We start from the raw sequence: 17,681 nt of genomic DNA on the forward strand, positions 1-17,681 counted from the left end.
ACTAGCCTAGAAAATGAAGAGGTCATAGCACTTTGCTATCCCTTAGCCACTTAAATCCCGAAAGCATGTATATATTCTCATAGCAAAATTCTGAGATTCTGAAAAATTCAACAAACAAGTAGAGCCAATTATACCCTGAGTACCCCACCAAGAAACCGTTAATTACCATTATAGGGAGTTGTGATTCAGAACCACTAATTAAACATTTATTGAATGTTCAAGGTACTTAAAAAGGAGCTTATAATTCTGTTAATTAAATGACACTTTAATGTATGCATCATGCCTTGGAATTATCTAAGTCATATGTGGATAACATTACATTAATAAAAATGAATACATTTTATGTATACATGGAAAGACTGGAACATTCCTTCAATAATTTTATTCTTTACAAAATATATAAATAAATAAAACAATTCAACTTCTGCTGAAGTATTACCACATTCAAGAAGATATTGCCATCACCATTCTAAATTACTGGAAGGCATTAATCTCTATTCCTTCATCTTCGATTTCAAGTGGCAAAAAGAAAACTGAATTGAGATTAAGTTGGGCTGTGATAACGTTGCCAGGGACAGGCACATGAAGGAATAAACAGTCATGTCCAAGCAGGGAATGCTGGGGCTCCAGAAAAGCAACAGGAAAGGAGTCTACTGTGTCCTGCACTCAGGTGCATCTTTTCCTGAGGAGGTGTGCCACGGAGCTGGCTGAGAACCCACACTCTCTGCTCCAGCAGTTTGTTCTTCTGAGAAAAGACAAGAAAACCCAAAAATAATCTTATTAAAAACCACACACAGACACACACACACACACACACACACACACACACACACACACACACAATTTGAATACAACTGGAAATGGAAACAATTTTAAGACAGTAGAGATATAAAGCATGAAAAATGACAATATGGTCATTAATGTCCTCATGTTTGGTCATTAAAAAGGTGTATGTCACTTCATCTGAGGTAGAGAAGTTTACTGTCTATTTTCTCATAAAATCAACTGTTATAGAACTGTTATAACCTTAACCCTAACCCGTTTTGTATATAAAACCAAGAAGTAATAAAGTGTCACTTGAAATTCATCAGTTTGAGATTAAAAGTGAATCAAACACAGATTGAGTCTAATTTTCCTTGGCCCTAATTTTAGGAAAAAAAAAAAAAAAAGCTGTGCTAAGCAAATAGTATATATTTTGGAGAATATTTAGTCATTCTTTGAACACTCTGAGGCTTTAAAAAGCACTTCAACTGTATTTATGCTTATAAGCAATATTCATTTTCAAATGATTAATTAAAATAAATCTCACATACCTGGTCTTTGCAATTATCTCAAGTTGTTGAGAAAATTTATCTTTTTATAATTCAAATTAAAAACTAACATTAAAATTCTTTTTTTTTTTTTAAAGATTTTATTTATTTATTTGAGAGAGAGACAGTGAGAGAGAGCATGAGCAAGGAGAAGGTCAGAGGGAGAAGCAGACCCCCATGGAGCTGGGAGCCCGATGCGGGACTTGATCCCGGGACTGCGGGATCATGACCTGAGCCAAAGGCAATCGTCCAACCAACTGAGCCACCCAGGCGTCCCCTTTTTTTTTTTTTTTTTTAAAGATTTTATTTATTTGACAGACAGAGATCACAAGTAGGCAGAGAGAGAGAGAGAGGGGAAGCAGGCTCCTCGCGGGCAAAGAGCCTGACTCGGGGCTCAATCCCAGGACCCTGGGATCATGACCTGGGCCGAAGGCAGAGGCTTTAACCCACTGAGCCACCCAGGTGCCCCACATTAAAGTTCTTTTTGAATGGTATTTTACTAATTCAGGCTGGGACTATGTCCTTTAATTCTGAAAAAAAAAAAAAAAAAAAAAAAAAAAATTTTTAAGATTTTATTTATTTGACCGACAGAGAGAGAAGAGTGAGCACAAGCAGGGGGGGCAGCAGGCAGAGAGAGAGGGAGAAGCAGGCTCTCTGCTCAGCAGGGAGCCTGATGTGGGACTTGATTCTAGGACTTGGACCATGATCTGAGCTGAAGGCAGATGCTCAACTGAGTCACCCAGGCACCCCTGAATTGGTCAGTTTTTGATTCATATATTCTTCCAGCTTACTCTTTTATTTACTTCAGTTAAAAACAGTACCAGAGTGATGCATATATTGATAAAAAGACTCAAGCATTTTTATTTGCGGTTGAATTAATTTGTATCGGTCTATGTCCCTGGCACTATCAGATAAAATCAAAAGGTGATTAAAAGTTTCTCAGTTTTTCGGGGCACCATAGTATGACTGGGGCACTCTGCTAATCCTCCATCCACCCCTCTGTGTCTGGCACCTGGGCTGAGGTGGGGGTGACCCTTCACACTGCCTCCCTCCAACCAGTGAGGAGCCTAGCACTGCTGATTTTACTCCCAAATCTCTCCCGTCCATCCATTTTTCTGTATCTCCCTTGAGCCTGCTCAAGTCCTTGCTACTATCACACCTCTTGCTTGGACAACTGTCATCAACTCTTGCTCCTATTAGTTGTTGGTCACCATAGAGCTAAGGTTCTGTGTTCAAAATTTATAACTCATTATGATTCCCCCCATCATGTTGTTTAAAATCTTTCAAAGTCTTTGTCTATATGTTTTCAGGAAAAAGTAAAAATTCCTTTATACAATCGACAAATTGCCACACACCTGGCTCTTCTTCTGTTTGGCTGCACTGCCTCCAACCCCAGCAGCTTGGGTTCACTGTGCTCTGGCCAGCTTGCTTTCTTTCAGCCCCGACCCTGGTTACAGTCCGTCCTACCCTGGGGGTGTCACTGTTCTATCTGCCTGAAATACGTCTCCCTCCTCTCTTTGTTAAGCTGACTCACATTAACCTTTTAGATCTCAGTGCCGTTCTTCAAGGAAGACTTCCTTACTATTCCTGAAACAAAAGCCTATTATATGCCTCACAGCCTTTTACACTCTAGAATTTTACCTATTTTTATTTTTGATTACTTGATTACTGTATCTCTCAGCAGGACTTTAAGCTTCCGTAGGGTGGGGACCATGTCTGGCTTAGCTTATCAATGTACCATCAGGGTCTCTTCTCTGACACATAGTTGGAGACCAAAATATTTTGCTGATTGGATAAATTAATAAGTAAATGAAACAAGTCTATGATCTCGCTTGTGTAAAATGAAGATAATGCTATTGGAAATACTGGCCCACTGCATTGATAAGAAAGGCTTCTTCAGTGAAAGTTTTGTTTATAGGGTAGTGTCTTCATGTTTTTAATAGAGTTTCTAATATCTCAGGGAAAAGTTGAAGGTTTAAGAGGTAGAATAAAGATTCAATTTGGGGTAAAAAATGATGGACATCAGTGCTGTGCTTTGGAGAAACTTTCCAAAATGCCAAAATTCCAGAAATGCCAAATGAAGTCTGTGCACTGTAGCTTGCTCAACTATATCCTGTCTAACCTTGCCCTTAGGGGCCACAAATTAAAGATAAGTTCTGACAGTTATCCCCTGATTTCCAAAGAACCAGTATATTTACGTACCTGGGCAAAGGCCTAAACCGGAGTTATCAAAATAGCGAACTGGATGAGGCGTTGGTAAAGATTTCGATCGGCTGTCAAAAAACCAAGACTTTGGTGATTCCCTTGGCACAGGATCTTGTAAATTCCGTTCCTTGCATTGAGAAGGTGTATGTGGCCTCTTTTTGGAAGGTGTTCTAGTCACTTTAGGAGACTGTGGAGAATTCTCACAACTAACTTCTCTTTGAGTCTCTCTCTTAAGGATTCTCTCCTTCCATGTTTTGACCTCATTGGAAAGATGATGATTATTGCTTGAATAGAGGAAAAAAAAGAGAGAGAGAGAGAGAGTGTTAAGTCTGTACAATTCCTGCATTTATTCACCTGGTACATTCGTTCTCTATTCCCTGGCCACATTCTGTGTCTTTCAGTTCCACTAACTGGTTATTTTTTGTGACCAAAAGCCTGTGCACTTGTTGCCCTCTGCCTAAAAGGCTTTCCAGTCTCTCCTTTCATCTGGCCTAACTCTTGCCCTTTTCCACAGCTACTCTTTTATCAGTTTCTGCACCATCACCCCTCCCCACATCTAGATAAGGTCCTAGTTGTGGTTTTCTGTTCTTGCTGTTTAATAGCACTCAATGCAAAAAATTAGTTGTACAGTTATTTGTTTCCTATCTATTGTTCTTCCATTGTACTATTAGTAAAGTGCTTGGCACAAGATTCTAATTGTTGATAAAAGCCAAATATTAAATTTGTTAGAATTGTTTATAAAATAAAAAGAAAATAGGCTACAATAATAATGGACTTACAGAATTCTCCTTTGACTTGGGTATGCAGACTTGTGGTCTATTTAAGTTGCCCCTTACTCTCTGCTCAGCAGGGAGCCTGCTAACCCCGCCCCCCATCTCTGCCTGCCTCTCTGCCTATTTGTGACCTCTCTATGTCAAACGAATAAATAAAATCTTGAAAAAAAAAAAGGATTTAAGTTGCCCCTTAAAGATCTTTGTTTACTTCCTGTTTCTGGCTTTGTTAAAAATAGGTCAATTGACAGATAGCAAACATCTGGAATGGGGGTAATACAGTCTTATTCCTTTTTAAAAACATTTATTACATATATTCTAAAAGTTATTTCCCCGTATGCGTGAAGGGTTGCCAACTGCAAAAACTTGTATGGAAGTGTATACACCAAGCTCCCCACATGTAATAGCCAGAAGCATAATTTCAATATCACGTAAGCATATCTTACCTTAATAGTTCATTCTTTTGCTTTATTAGCTGTTCGTTTTGCTGCTTCAACTTTGAGACTTCTTTTTCTAGCCGTATATATTCGCTTTTTAAAATAAGAGCTTTTGTGCTCTGTATGATGCCACTACCACCTCCACAAGTTAAGGGTTTATTTGAAGGCTGAGAGTCCGTACATTCTGACACAACTGTGAGGGGGGCAAATACACCAATAGGGCATCATTTACATTATCTCCAAAGTTTAAAATAGAGGAAATACTACGAAGAGCCATTAAGTCAATGCAAAAACCAGACTATCTCAATCACCAGGTCCCTAGAAGCCATCCTTCCTTCCTCCTTTTTCCTCCTCTCCTAAGCCTGGTTGAGCAACACTTCTAATTGTCTCTAGAACCCTCCCGCTTCTCTCCAGCCACCAGTTCCATCAGCACGACACTGCTGGCTGGAAGTCCACTATGAGGGCAGCAGCGGCTCCCCGACCCACCCCCCCATTAGTGTTGTCCTTCCCTGCTCTCTCCTCTGCATCAGTGGATACCCCGGAGGGCTTCTTATAGCACAGAATGTGTGTGTGGGGTCCACCACCAGTCATTCAGTGCGCTCCAAATTCTCAAGACATAGTTGTAACTAAATAAAATTCAGAATGATACAAAAGCATATATTATTAAGTATTCTACACTATATGTGTGGAAAAAAGGTAAGGACATGTTTTGTAAATTTTAAAATTTAAAGGCATTTAAAAATTTAGGCATTTAAAAATGCCTAAAAATTTGAGGCGCTTATAGAGTAGAACAAGCCACTGCTTAACTGACAATTTACAAAACAGGGTGAGGTATGTTGGGGGGAAGATACTCAGTGTCCATTTTCCTTTGAATTACTCTGAGTTCAGATATAATATGTACCTGGGAAAGAAACAAATCAAGAGTAATTACAACAAATCATGATTGTTTCTAGTTCTGTCTCTTAAAGTTTTCCAGGTAGGGGTGAACTTCTCCAGCAACAGACACTAGAGAAGTTCAGGCCAAACATGTATGAGACAACATCTTTAAAACTATCTCATTTTTTTTTTAAATGTGTGGATAATAATACACACAAGTATTACCTTATGTTGGATTGACATTCAGAATTTTCAGTGTGCTTTTACACATAACTTTCAGTTTGATCCTTACAATACATATATATGTATTATAATATATATTTACATATATATACATATATACACACAATATAATATGTAAAAATATATATACATATATACACAATATGTAAAAAAAATAAATGTATATGTGTATATATGTAATATAATATGTATATACATGTAATAATATATATGTATATATACACAATATAATATGTAAACTATATATATTTTATATATATCACATATATATAAATATATATATGGAGGTCAGGTATCATCCCCTTGATTTCATAAAGCCATCAAATGAGGACCGGTCCTGACTTAGTTCACTGCTTGTTTACTACACAAAGCTGTCCCAAGTACTGTTCAACATCCTCTCTTTTCAAATGAAACAAAGAGACAGTTATATGGAAAAGGGAATAGGTTGAGGAATGCACATGCAGAAATTTGATCATTAGACTTGAAAATTGTATTGAAAAGATAAATTTGAACGACTTTGCAAGTAAGCATTAACTCTATTTTCAGTACTAAGAACAGGTAGGATATTATTTCCTTTTTTCCACCGTGTGCCGATTGTATTTTTGCTGTACACATGGTTAAAGTCTATTACAATATGTTTGTATTTTTATTGGGAAGGTTACTTTTACCTTGATAGTTACTTCATTCTTTTTTAGTACTGAAGATATCTTCACCCACATGTAAAGATCAGATAATGCAAAGGTAAAACTCTTATTTTTTTAGAATCTATAATGGATAAATAGTTGAGATTACAGGAAACTAAGGAGATATGACAGGATAAATATGATCCCAATAAATTCATTTCAAAAATAGTTTTTTCTAACTTAGTGGTTAACAGTTTATTCTTGACTGTCACAAATATAACAGTCCTCAAAATGTCTAAGTATATTGAGAAATAAGATGGAAAGAATCTGGCAATATCAGTATTTTCTACTTACTTGAGATATCTTGGGCTTGTTGATTTCTTCTCAGATTTTCTCTCAATACCCTTATAACTTCTTTTTGATATTCTACAGTGGCTTTTGTAGAAGTAATTCTAAAAAGAACAACAGAAACATGTAAAAGCTTTGTAACTACTTTTTGATGGAAGAATAAACAGAACTGCTATTAATAAGATATATCACATTGACATAAAACCCATAAATGGCAGTAGGGTATCAAGTATTTTATAGCTGTAACGCCATCAAATTGGAAATATTCTATTTGGTTGCGGGAGTAATTTTTAAAATTCTTTTTAAATTTCTGGAAGCCCAATAGCTTTGTTAATCAGATACAATTACCAGAGCATAAAAGTGAAAAGAACTTTTACCTATTTCAACACCGTCAGGGAAGCAAACCCTGGCTGCAGCTCTAGTCTAATGTGATACAAAGGTCAAATTCTGCTCACTGTTCCCTAGTAGAAAGTGACATTTTAGGAATTGTTGGCCTAAGTGTTAATCAGCAGCGTTAAATCACGAGACTTTCTGCCTTTAGAAACTCTGAAAGTATCTGCTGATTCTATTCTATATGTGAAATTGCCTTTTTAAAAAAGATTTATTTATTTATTTGAGAGAGAGAGAGCTAGACATTTATTTATTTGAGAGAGAGCGCCAGAGGGAGAGGGAGAGAGAAACTCAAATATTCTTTGTGGAGCCGAATGCAGAACTCGATCTCAGGACCCTGACATAATGACCTGAGCTGAAACCAAGAGTTAGATGTTTAACTGACTGCATCACCCAGGTGCCCCTGAAATTGCTTTTTGTAATGAGGAAACTGATAGGTGTAAGTTTCACTAAAACCCATAGTCTTACCAGTGGAAGGCTGGTTAGAATGCATGAAGCTTCAGAGTGCTACTTTTTGGGCAAATTTGGTATCATTGTTAAATATATAGAGGAAGAACAAAAAGCATTAGGAGTCAGAAGGAGTCTTAAGAAATCATCTAATACAAACCTGTCCTTACTGATTATGAATACAAAGACCAGAGAGATTAAACAGCTTATATGTGAGGTGATATAATAATAAGTGGCAATATTATATTTCTAATTCACTGTCTCTGACTGTTTAATGTTCATTATGTTATATCATAAAGAACCTCAGGCATGCCATTATATATAGTATATACAAATAAAAAGAACTCAGTCATGCTTTTTGGGTATTAGGTACCATAATTTAAAATGATATACAATTTTACACAAAAACACAATAGGAAGAACAAGTTAAATTAAGAGAACCAAGAGAAATCTTAGTCAAACTGCTAAATACACAAAGATACACATATATTTAGGTTCTTAACATTCAATTTCAAGCATAAAAAGACCATTTTTTATGCTGTTTATTTAAGACAGCAAGAAGCATTAAAAGACATGTGTTAGTAATTGATCATAACTATGCTTGTTTTTAAAAAATTTTACTGATGTAATGAGAATTTAACAAATTTAAAATCTGTGGATGTTTGTATTTATTTTAAAAAGCAGTTAATAGGGGCACCTGGGTGGCTCAGTGGGTTAAAAAGTAGTAATAATACTTCGATATATTTAAAAAAGTTAACTTTTTAATGCAAAAAAAATTTAGATGGAAAATTAAGCTTTTTTTCCTTTTAAAGATTTATTTATTTTTTTGACAGAGAGAGAGAGCAAGAGAGTGAGAGAGCACAAGCAGGGGGAGCAGGAGGCAGAGGAAGAGGGAGAAGCAGGCTCTTTGCTGAGCAAGGAGCCCAATGTGGGGCTCAATCTTAGGACCCTGGGATAATGACCTGAGCCAAAGGCAGATGCTTAACTGACTGAGCCACCAGGGTTCCTGAAACTTAAGCTATTAAGGTCATGTTCAGTTAAGGCAAAGACATACTTTTTTCCTTTTTTTTTTAATGATAATTGTGAGTATTTATTTGGCATTTTCAAAACATGATACGCTAACTAATAACTGTCTAAAAAAGACAGAAAAAAATCACAGATTTTAAAACATTTCAAATAAGTACTTATATCCAACTACAGGTAAAACAAATATGTAATAATACAGAAGGTTTCCATAATACAAAAAAAAATATAACTATTTCAACAGTATGGTAAGCAACCTGAAAGATAAGAAATTCTGACATACTCTTTTTCAAACTCTTTAGCATTTTTCATCTTCTCTAGGTCTATTTTCACCAGCTTCGTTTTGAGATCTTCAATTTCTTCTTTATAGGGCTTAGCTCCTAAAGCAACTTTGTCCTATTTTTTTTTAAGAGAAAAGAAAAATAATTTCAGAGCAGTTTTAAAGAGCTGTAGGATTTGGTAGGAACATTTTAAAACAGTAAGCTCCAAATACATGAAAAGTGAAAAGCACAGAATTTAACCCTAAAATGAACAACATGTACATATTTGATGTGAAGTATACATGAAATTATTGGAAGCTAACAGGGAATTAAGAACACATGACCTTCACTGTTTTTTTTTTTTTTTTTTTTTTTTTTTTTTTTTAATTTTATTCATTTGAGAGGGAGAATGAGACAGAACATGAGCAGGGTGAGGGACAGATGGAGAGGGAGAAGCGGACTCCTCACTGAACAGGGAGCCTGACAAAGGACTCGATCCTGGGACTCCTGGGATTATGACCTGAGCCAAAGGCAGGCATTTAACCTACTGAGCCACCCAGGTGCCCCTTCATTTCCTAAAACAAATTTTTCTCCAATTAAAAATGATATAAACAAAATGAAACAGAAAGGTTGAAAATAATGGGTAGACAAAGGTAAATCAGGAAATGAAACAAAAAGATGTCAGAATGACAATATAAATATCAAACTAGAATTGAATTCAAGGTACAAAGTACTATAAAATGTTGTTGGGATATTTGTACTCAAAGATGGTTCATTCCAGTGCTGAAAATACATCTACTTTCTACTCAGAGAAAAAACATCATATGTAAATACATACACATATTTAAACTTTTTTATAAATACTTTTATTTTTAGAGCAACTTTAGGTTTATAGAAAAATTGAGCAGAGTACAGAGTTCCTATATATCCTTGTCATGCTCTATCTCCCTCCTCATGTTGTCCGTTTTCCCTATATATTAACATCACATTTTAGTGATGGGCCAATATTGATACATTCCAGGCTGTGTTCGGGTTTACTGTTTGTATTGCATACTCTACGGGGTTTGACAAATGTACAATGACACATGTTCTTTGGTACGATATCATACAGAATACATTCACTATCTTAAAAACCCCGTGTTCCACCTATTCGTCCTTCACTCCCTTACCCCTTCTGGACCATTGGCAATCATTGATCTTTTTACTGTCTCCCTGGTTTTGTCTTTTCCAGAATATCATATAGTTGGAATCACTTTTAAGTTTGGCTTCTTTTTAATGAACAGTGTGCATTTAAGGTCCATCCATGTCTTTGCGACTCAATAGCTCATTTCTTATTACTGCTGAATAAATCACTCATTTCTTTTTAGCACTGTACCACAGTCATAGATATTGAACAAAAAATAAAATCCATCTAAATAAGGACCTAGAGGGGCGCCTGGGTGGCTCAGAGGGTTAAGCCTCTGCCTTCGGCTCAGGTCATGATCTCAGGGTCCTGGGATCGAGCTCCACATCGGGCTCCCTGTTCAGTGGGAAGCCTGCTCCCCCCCACCCCCGCCACTCTCTCTGCCTGCCTCTATGCCTATTTGTGATCTCACTCTCTCTGTCAAATAAATAAATAAAATCTTTAAACAAAAATAAATAAATAGGGACCTAGAGAGCTCTCTTTATTCCTCTAGGCTTTCCCAACCCAACCTCCAGAGAAACGTTTACATGCATACCATGGCTAGCAAAGACGAAAAAGATGCAAAACCTCCAAAAATGATAGATGATCAGCTTAAGGAGGTGGAGGACTGCATAAGATAAGCTCATTCTTGGAGGAGCCCAGTGTTTGCTTAGTCACAGCACCAGTTCAATACCTCACCTTCTGAGTCAGATGCTGATGTCAGTGCCTCCCTGGGCATGTGACTGGGTGGAGCGTGGGCAGTTTTGTAAGAAACTGCTGAACTCTCTTTCAAACTGACTGTCCCAGCTGCCATCCTACAGCAATGGATTCTTACTGTTCTACCTCCTCACCAGCATTTTTAGTGTGGTGCATGGGATTTTGGCCATCATGGCATTTTGAGATACCATAGTTGTGCAGTGGTATGACATACCATGCTGAGAATCTTTTCATATGCTTATTTGTCACACATATATCTTCTTAGGTGGGGTGTCTGCTCAGAACTGTTGTCTTTTTTTTTTTTTTTAAAGATTTTATTTATTTATTTGAAAGAGTGAGAGAGATCACAAGTAGGCAGAGAGGTAGGCACAGAGAGACGGAGAAGCAGGCTCCCCGCTGAGCAGAGAGCCCCATGCGGGGCTCGATCCCAGGACCCTGAGATCATGACCTGAGCCAAAGGCAGAGGCTTTTTTTTTTTTTTTTTAGATTTTATTTATTTATTTGATAGAGATTACAAGTAGTCAGAGAGGCAGGCAGAGAGAGAGAAGGAAGCAGGCTCCCTGCTTCCCTCGATCCCCGGACCCTGAGACCATGACCTGAGCCGAAGGCAGAGGCTTTAACCCCCTGAGCCACCCAGGTGCCCCTGGTGTCTGTTTTTTAATCTTTTTTTTAAAAAAGATTTTATTTATTTTAATTGACTTTCTTTTTTATGATCGAGTTTTAAAAGTTCTTCGCATATTTAGGACAACAGCTCTTTATCAGATATGTGTTTTGCAGAATTTTTTCCTTTGGTCTGTGACTTGTCCTTTTATTTTCTTAACTGTCTTTCACAGAGCAGATATCTTTAATTTAAACGGAGTCCAACTTACCAATTTTTTCTTTCATGGATCATGCTTTTGATGTTATATCTAAAAAGACACCATCAAACCCACAGTCACTTGGGTTTTCTATTTTATCTTCTGAGGGTTTTTTAGTTTTGTCTTTTACATTTAGATTTTTTTTTTTTTTAATTATTTAAGAGAGAGAAAGCACAAGGCGGGGGTGGGGAGAGGGAGAAGCAGGGAGCCTGACACAGGACTCCATCCCAGGATCCGGGGATCATGACCTGAGCTGAAGGCAGATGCTTAATGACTGAGCCACCCAGGTGCCCCTACATTTGGATTTTTGATCAACTGAGTTAATCCTTTTGGAAGATAGAAGGTCTGTGTTAAGATTTGTTTTTCTGTTTGTGGAAGTCCAGTTGTTCTAGCATCATTAGTTGCTAAGACTAAACTTCTCCACTGACTTGCCTTTGCTCTCCTGTCAAGGATCCGTTGGCTGCGTTTGTGTTGGTCTATATCTAAGCTCTCTATTCTCTTCCATTGATTTAATTTTCTTTTAAAAGTTTTATTATTATTTTAAAAGTTCAAAGAACTCTTGAAAAAAGGTATTCACTTATGACACTAAAAAGAAAATTTCAATATATTTTAGAAATGCAGAAATTAGTTTTTTGCCACAATATAATGAAATAAATTAGTCATATATAACATTATTTAAAACATTCTCACGTAAAAGAAATCAAAACTGAAAATACTGAATTATAAATGAAAGATAACAGAATTCCATATTTCAAACATATAGTATGTGACCAAAGCTGCACTCAAGAAATACTGATGGTCTTAGATTTACTGAATAAATGGAAAAGACTGAAAATATAAAGTTCATGGTTAACAACACCTATTTATCATTTGCATTTTTAGAGAGTTTCAGTTGAGAAACTTTAGTGGCTCTATCTGAAAAAGAATTCCTTTGAAATTCTGATTTGAATTACATGAAATTTAGGAATTAATTTGGGAAAAACTTAGGATTGTATAGTATTTAGGTTCTAATCTAGGAAATGGTCTGTTTCTTATAAACCACATGTTCCTCTATATTTCTTTTTAAAGTTTTATTTTTCTTTTCATATATGTTGCCCTCATTTTTTGTTAAGGTTAGTCATTCAATCATCTTATTTTAGATTTTGTGGCCGTTATAAATAAGATCTTTTTTCCCCCTCATGCAGGATGTCCATAAAGTTCTACTACAGTTTAAATTTTTGATCCATTCACTGCTACTTGACATAAACAATTTGTAATGATGTAACAGAGGAAATGTATCAAGATTTAAACAAAATTGTTAATGATTCATTTGTTCAAATTACTTTCTGCTCTATTCAATTAACAAACCCTACATTATTATATTAGACAGCTATATCCAAGATGTTTTAAAATAGTGGTGAATAGGTTAAATTTTTTTCTTATGCCAAGTCTTGAGTTAAAAACATTGTTGCATTTTATAGAATGTTTATATAATACCAAAAAAAACCCCACACAAAACTGTATGAAGATTTTATGAATATCTTGTGTTCTGCTTTCTTTCCCTTAGGTAATACACAATGCCATACCCCAGAAATAGTTATTTCTGGTAAGCAGGAAAGATGTTTATCTCTCCATAGATGTCTGTATCAATTTACACAGAATGTGGAGAAATTTGTTGCTTACTTCCTATCTTGATACACTTCCTTCACTTCTGTGAAGAGACTGAAACCGCTGTCTGCACTCTGTGTTGTTACCCACCCCTCCCCAACTCCCAATGAACTGGATGCTCCATCTTGGTATCTTTTGGTTACTCCTTATTTCTTAACCATTATGCTCATGGCTTTGTCCAGTCTCATGACTTTTATATGCTGACAATTCCCCAAACTCACACCTCAAGTCTATGTGTATACATACATACATACACACATACATAGATTTGTGTATACATATGACTGCTTCAGTCATATCTCAAGTTGGGAGTCCCCAATAGCCATTTCAAATTCAGTGTGTCCAAAACTTAGTTTCGATTTAGCTCCCATGGTTTCAGACCTGCTCTTCTGACAGTCTTTCCCATCTCCATAGATAGCAAGTCCATCCTTCTAGTTGTTCAAGCCAAAAACTCTGGAATCACCTCTGACTCCAAGAAATATGAGGAAAGAGTATGTGCCACTTCTGGGTCAGGGCCTTTAAGAGTAGAGATTTTAAGACGATTTTTAGCTTCTCCATCTGTCCCTTTCCTGTGAACCCAGGCATGGACAGTTTACAACTTGGCTTTAATCACGCACATAAAAACAGCCCCTGAGGGGGTGGTGGAGAACAGGATGGGAGAGAAGTAAGCCTCTGAATGATCACGTGGAAGGGAGGTGAACTCACGTGGAACTCACACTTTTATATGGGACAGAGAAATAAGATTCCCTCTTGTTGGAGTTGCTGTAGTTTGGGTCCCTTTGTTGTAGCAGTTGATATGTCACATTAACAAACATGCCCTCCTGGATATTATCTTCAAAGAGTAGGCTTTAAAAAATTATATCAGGGGGCACCTGGGTGGCTCAGTGGGTTAAGGCCTCTGCCTTCAGCTCAGGTCATGATCCCAGCGTCCTGGGATCGAGCCCCACATCAGGCTCTCTGCTCAACATGGAGCCTGCTTCCTTCTCTCTCTCTGCCTGCCTCTCTGCCTACTTGTGATCTCTGCCTGTCAAATATACAAATAAAATCTCAAAAAAAAAAAATTACATCAGATCATTATATCCTTTTGCCAAAATCCTCTGATGACTTCCCATCTCACTCAAAATAAAAACTAAAGTTCTTATAATAGATTGCGAGACCCTTTATGATTTGACTCTCTGCTACTTCTCACCTTATTTCCCATCTCTTCCCTTTGCTCATTCTGCTCAGGAGAATGTTTCTTAAACATACATACTTGTTTTGTATGTTTTCTTGTTTCTTCCTTTCTTATTTCTTAAACATACACTATTTGTGATTTCCTTTGCTTGGAAGGCCGTTACCCTTCCACATAGCTCCCCTATCACATAGCTCACCCATCCCCTCAGGTCAGCATAGCGGTACAGCTCTCCTCAGCTCAACCTGTTTTAAGATCATATCTGCTTCCCTCAAACCCCCACTCTCACCCAGTACCCACACACTCCTTGTCTAGTTTGGCTTAATTTTTTCCTACCATACTTTTTACCATCTGACATACATATATAGTTGCTTATTTTCTCTCTTCCTGAACCAGAATGTAAGCTCCTTGAAAGAAATGAAGGACTTTTATTTCTTTCCACTGCTGTACACATGACATCCAGAGCAAAAACCAACATATACCGGATACTCAACAAATCTATCTTGATTGAGTAAGAATGTGATTTGACATATTAAATAATTACTCTCAAAAATTATAAAGCTTTACGATTGATTTTCTTGGTTTTTTTTTTTTAGCTTTACATTTAAAAAGATTGAGACTATTTTTTATTGCCTCTTCTATTTCATGTCTTATTGAATGAACCAGAACTTCTAGAACAGTGTTAAAATGATGAAAGCAGCAGACATTCTTGACTTGCTCCTGATTTTAACTGAAATGAAGAGATAGCAAACTTAAGTACCTATTAGGGTCAAACCCAAGCACAAGAAGCATGAGAAGGGTAGGAACTAAAACAAAAAGGAGTGGTAAAGATGTGATGAATGAAGGTACGACTTGTGTAATGGCATTCACAGTCAAAGATAAATTACTATGCTTCCTTTTTTCCCCTTTCATTTACTTAATTTTTTTTAAACAATTTTATTTATTTATTTGACAGACAGAGATCACAAGCAGGCAGAGAGGCAGGCAGAGAGAGAGAAGAGGAAGCAGGCTCCCTGCTGAGCAGAGAGCCTGATGCGGGGCTTGATCCCAGGACCCCGAGATCATGACCCAAGCCGAAGGCAGAGGCTTTAACCCACTGAGCCACCCAGGCACCCCTCATTTACTTAATTTATTTATCTACTTGAGAGAGAGAGAGAGAGAGAGAGAGAGAGAGAGAATGCATAGAGGGAGAGGAAGAAGCAAACTTCCCACAGAGCAGAGAGCCTGACGTGGGGTTGGATCCCAGGACCCTGGAATCATGACCTGAGCAGAACCTACTGAGCCACCCAGGCATCCCAGGACAAATTACTGTTCTTTCTAAAGTAAACAGATCAGATTCAGCCCAGAGGCTACCAGGTGGGGCTCAATAATGAGATTAAATAAAAAAAAAGAATTTTAAAATATACTTATCTAATAAAGAGTAAATATTTAGATGAGCTTTTTTTTCTGAAAAATAAAAATACACATCTTAAATTATAAAGAATATATGTCTTTAAAAAACAATTTTTCTAGGAGTATAGAAAATAATCATTATCTTACATGAAAATCTACTCTTCCATTTCATTTCTAAATTTCCACTTGCTTTTTTAAGCTTGAGTACTGAACTTTAGATGTTACATAAGTAACAGGAAGTTCAAGTAAAAGATTGGGAGTTCCAAATTATCCTCCAAATTCAACAGTAAAAGAAAAAAAAACCCCTTTTATTAGAAAATGAGTTCGTTAAGTTACCTGAAGTACTTGGATCATTTCTTTTGTTTTTTCAAGGCATTTATTTGATTCATTAACTTGTGCTTGAAGTTTCACTACTTTGTCATTAGTCATCTCAAGTTCTTTCTGCATCTTTATAATCTTGCTTTCCTTGTACTTAGCACTTTCCTTAGCTTCACGCAGTGAAGTTTCCAGCTCCTGAATTTTCTGTTAGAAAAAGTCCACATATGAGATGTGCCATGCAGGCAGAATCACAGTATGTAAGTGTAAGACAAAGATGGTCATATATAGGTATTAATGTTTCAGGTTGCATTAACAAAGGATAGAAGAGAAACCAAATGTCACTCAATTTATACAAGTGTTATTTTCTTTATTTAGAAGCTGATGATTCTTGGATTAAAAAGACCCAATTTTATATTATAAGGTTTAGTGTTATTTTATGTACTGGTTAGTATTGTGCTAAGCATATTAAACACACATTTAAATTAACACCACTTAAAGGAAATACACTCGTTAACTGACTCTCTAAGTAATGCATATAACATATCTTTTCCTTTATTTTTATTACCTAGTTTTAAAATTCAAAAATACAGGTATATGGAAAAATTCGAAGGCATGTAATGAAGGGTAAGTTTCCCTGTCTCAGAACCCTAGCTGACCCAGCAGCAACCACTACAGAACTCTTTCAAGTGTATCCTTCCAAAAATTTTCTATGTCTATCTGAGCATTTGTGAATATATAGTTATAAAAATGGTCAGTCATACATACAGTAGGAACATACTGAATATATAGTTTTGGTTTTTTTTTCAACCTGACAATGTATTTCCATTACCAACACATACAGATCTCTCCACGTTTTTGTTTTCATGGATACATACATCCTGTTTCTTAGAGGTACTATAAATTAGTTAACCCATCAACTGCCAACGAATATCTAGGTTATTTCCAGTTTTTTACAAGTAAAAAACACCTGAATTTAAATACCTGAATTTGTCCATATTTATAAGATTGTTCACCCACATACACACATATACAGGTTTTTCTAGAAAATATCTGTTTCTTCTTGCCCCATCCAGAATTTATTTTTGTTTGAGTGAGGTAGAAACCCAGATTTATTTCTTCCCAGGTGGCTAGCTGGTTGTCAGAATCAAACATTAATTAAATCATCTTTTCCCCACCGAGTAGGCTGCTGCCATTATCAAACACTGAATTCTCCTCCCTGAGTACATCTGCTGCTAAACTCTCTACTTGGGTCCACTGCTCTATTTGTCTATTTCTGTATCATTACCAAACTATTCTATGATACTCTAATTTGTCATAATTACCAAAGTAATAGCATATAATAATTATCTGATAGGGTATTTCCTGGGATTACTGAAGGTGGAATTTCCTTCAGCTTCTTTTTTGCTTTGGTAGATGGGGTTAATATTTCTGCTATTTTTGACTTTACTAGCTACTGAGGTCTGCAGGAATGAGCAAATCAATAAA

The 17,681-nt window shown here is 36.5% G+C and overlaps 1 protein-coding gene across 6 annotated transcripts in view; it reads right to left on the reverse strand.

Annotated features, from left to right (window-relative positions):
- Window positions 1-244: 244 nt before the first annotated feature.
- Window positions 245-17,681, reverse strand: part of CENPE (centromere protein E) — a 77,685-nt gene continuing 60,248 nt past the window's right edge. For 5 of the 6 annotated variants that reach the window (XM_047718121.1, XM_047718123.1, XM_047718119.1 and 2 more), the window contains 6 exons: window positions 16,215-16,400; window positions 8,956-9,068; window positions 6,819-6,916; window positions 4,732-4,915; window positions 3,513-3,799; window positions 245-745 (listed from right to left, as the gene is read on the reverse strand). In XM_047718121.1, the coding sequence (XP_047574077.1) occupies window positions 651-745; window positions 3,513-3,799; window positions 4,732-4,915; window positions 6,819-6,916; window positions 8,956-9,068; window positions 16,215-16,400 (963 nt within the window). In that variant the 3' untranslated portion in view covers window positions 245-650. The remainder of the gene's footprint in view (window positions 746-3,512; window positions 3,800-4,731; window positions 4,916-6,818; window positions 6,917-8,955; window positions 9,069-16,214; window positions 16,401-17,681) is intronic. The other variant, XM_047718118.1, reaches the window with a different exon arrangement.

The sequence above is a fragment of the Lutra lutra genome, chromosome 2 (genome assembly GCF_902655055.1).
Source record: "Lutra lutra chromosome 2, mLutLut1.2, whole genome shotgun sequence".
NCBI lineage: Eukaryota > Metazoa > Chordata > Mammalia > Carnivora > Mustelidae > Lutra > Lutra lutra.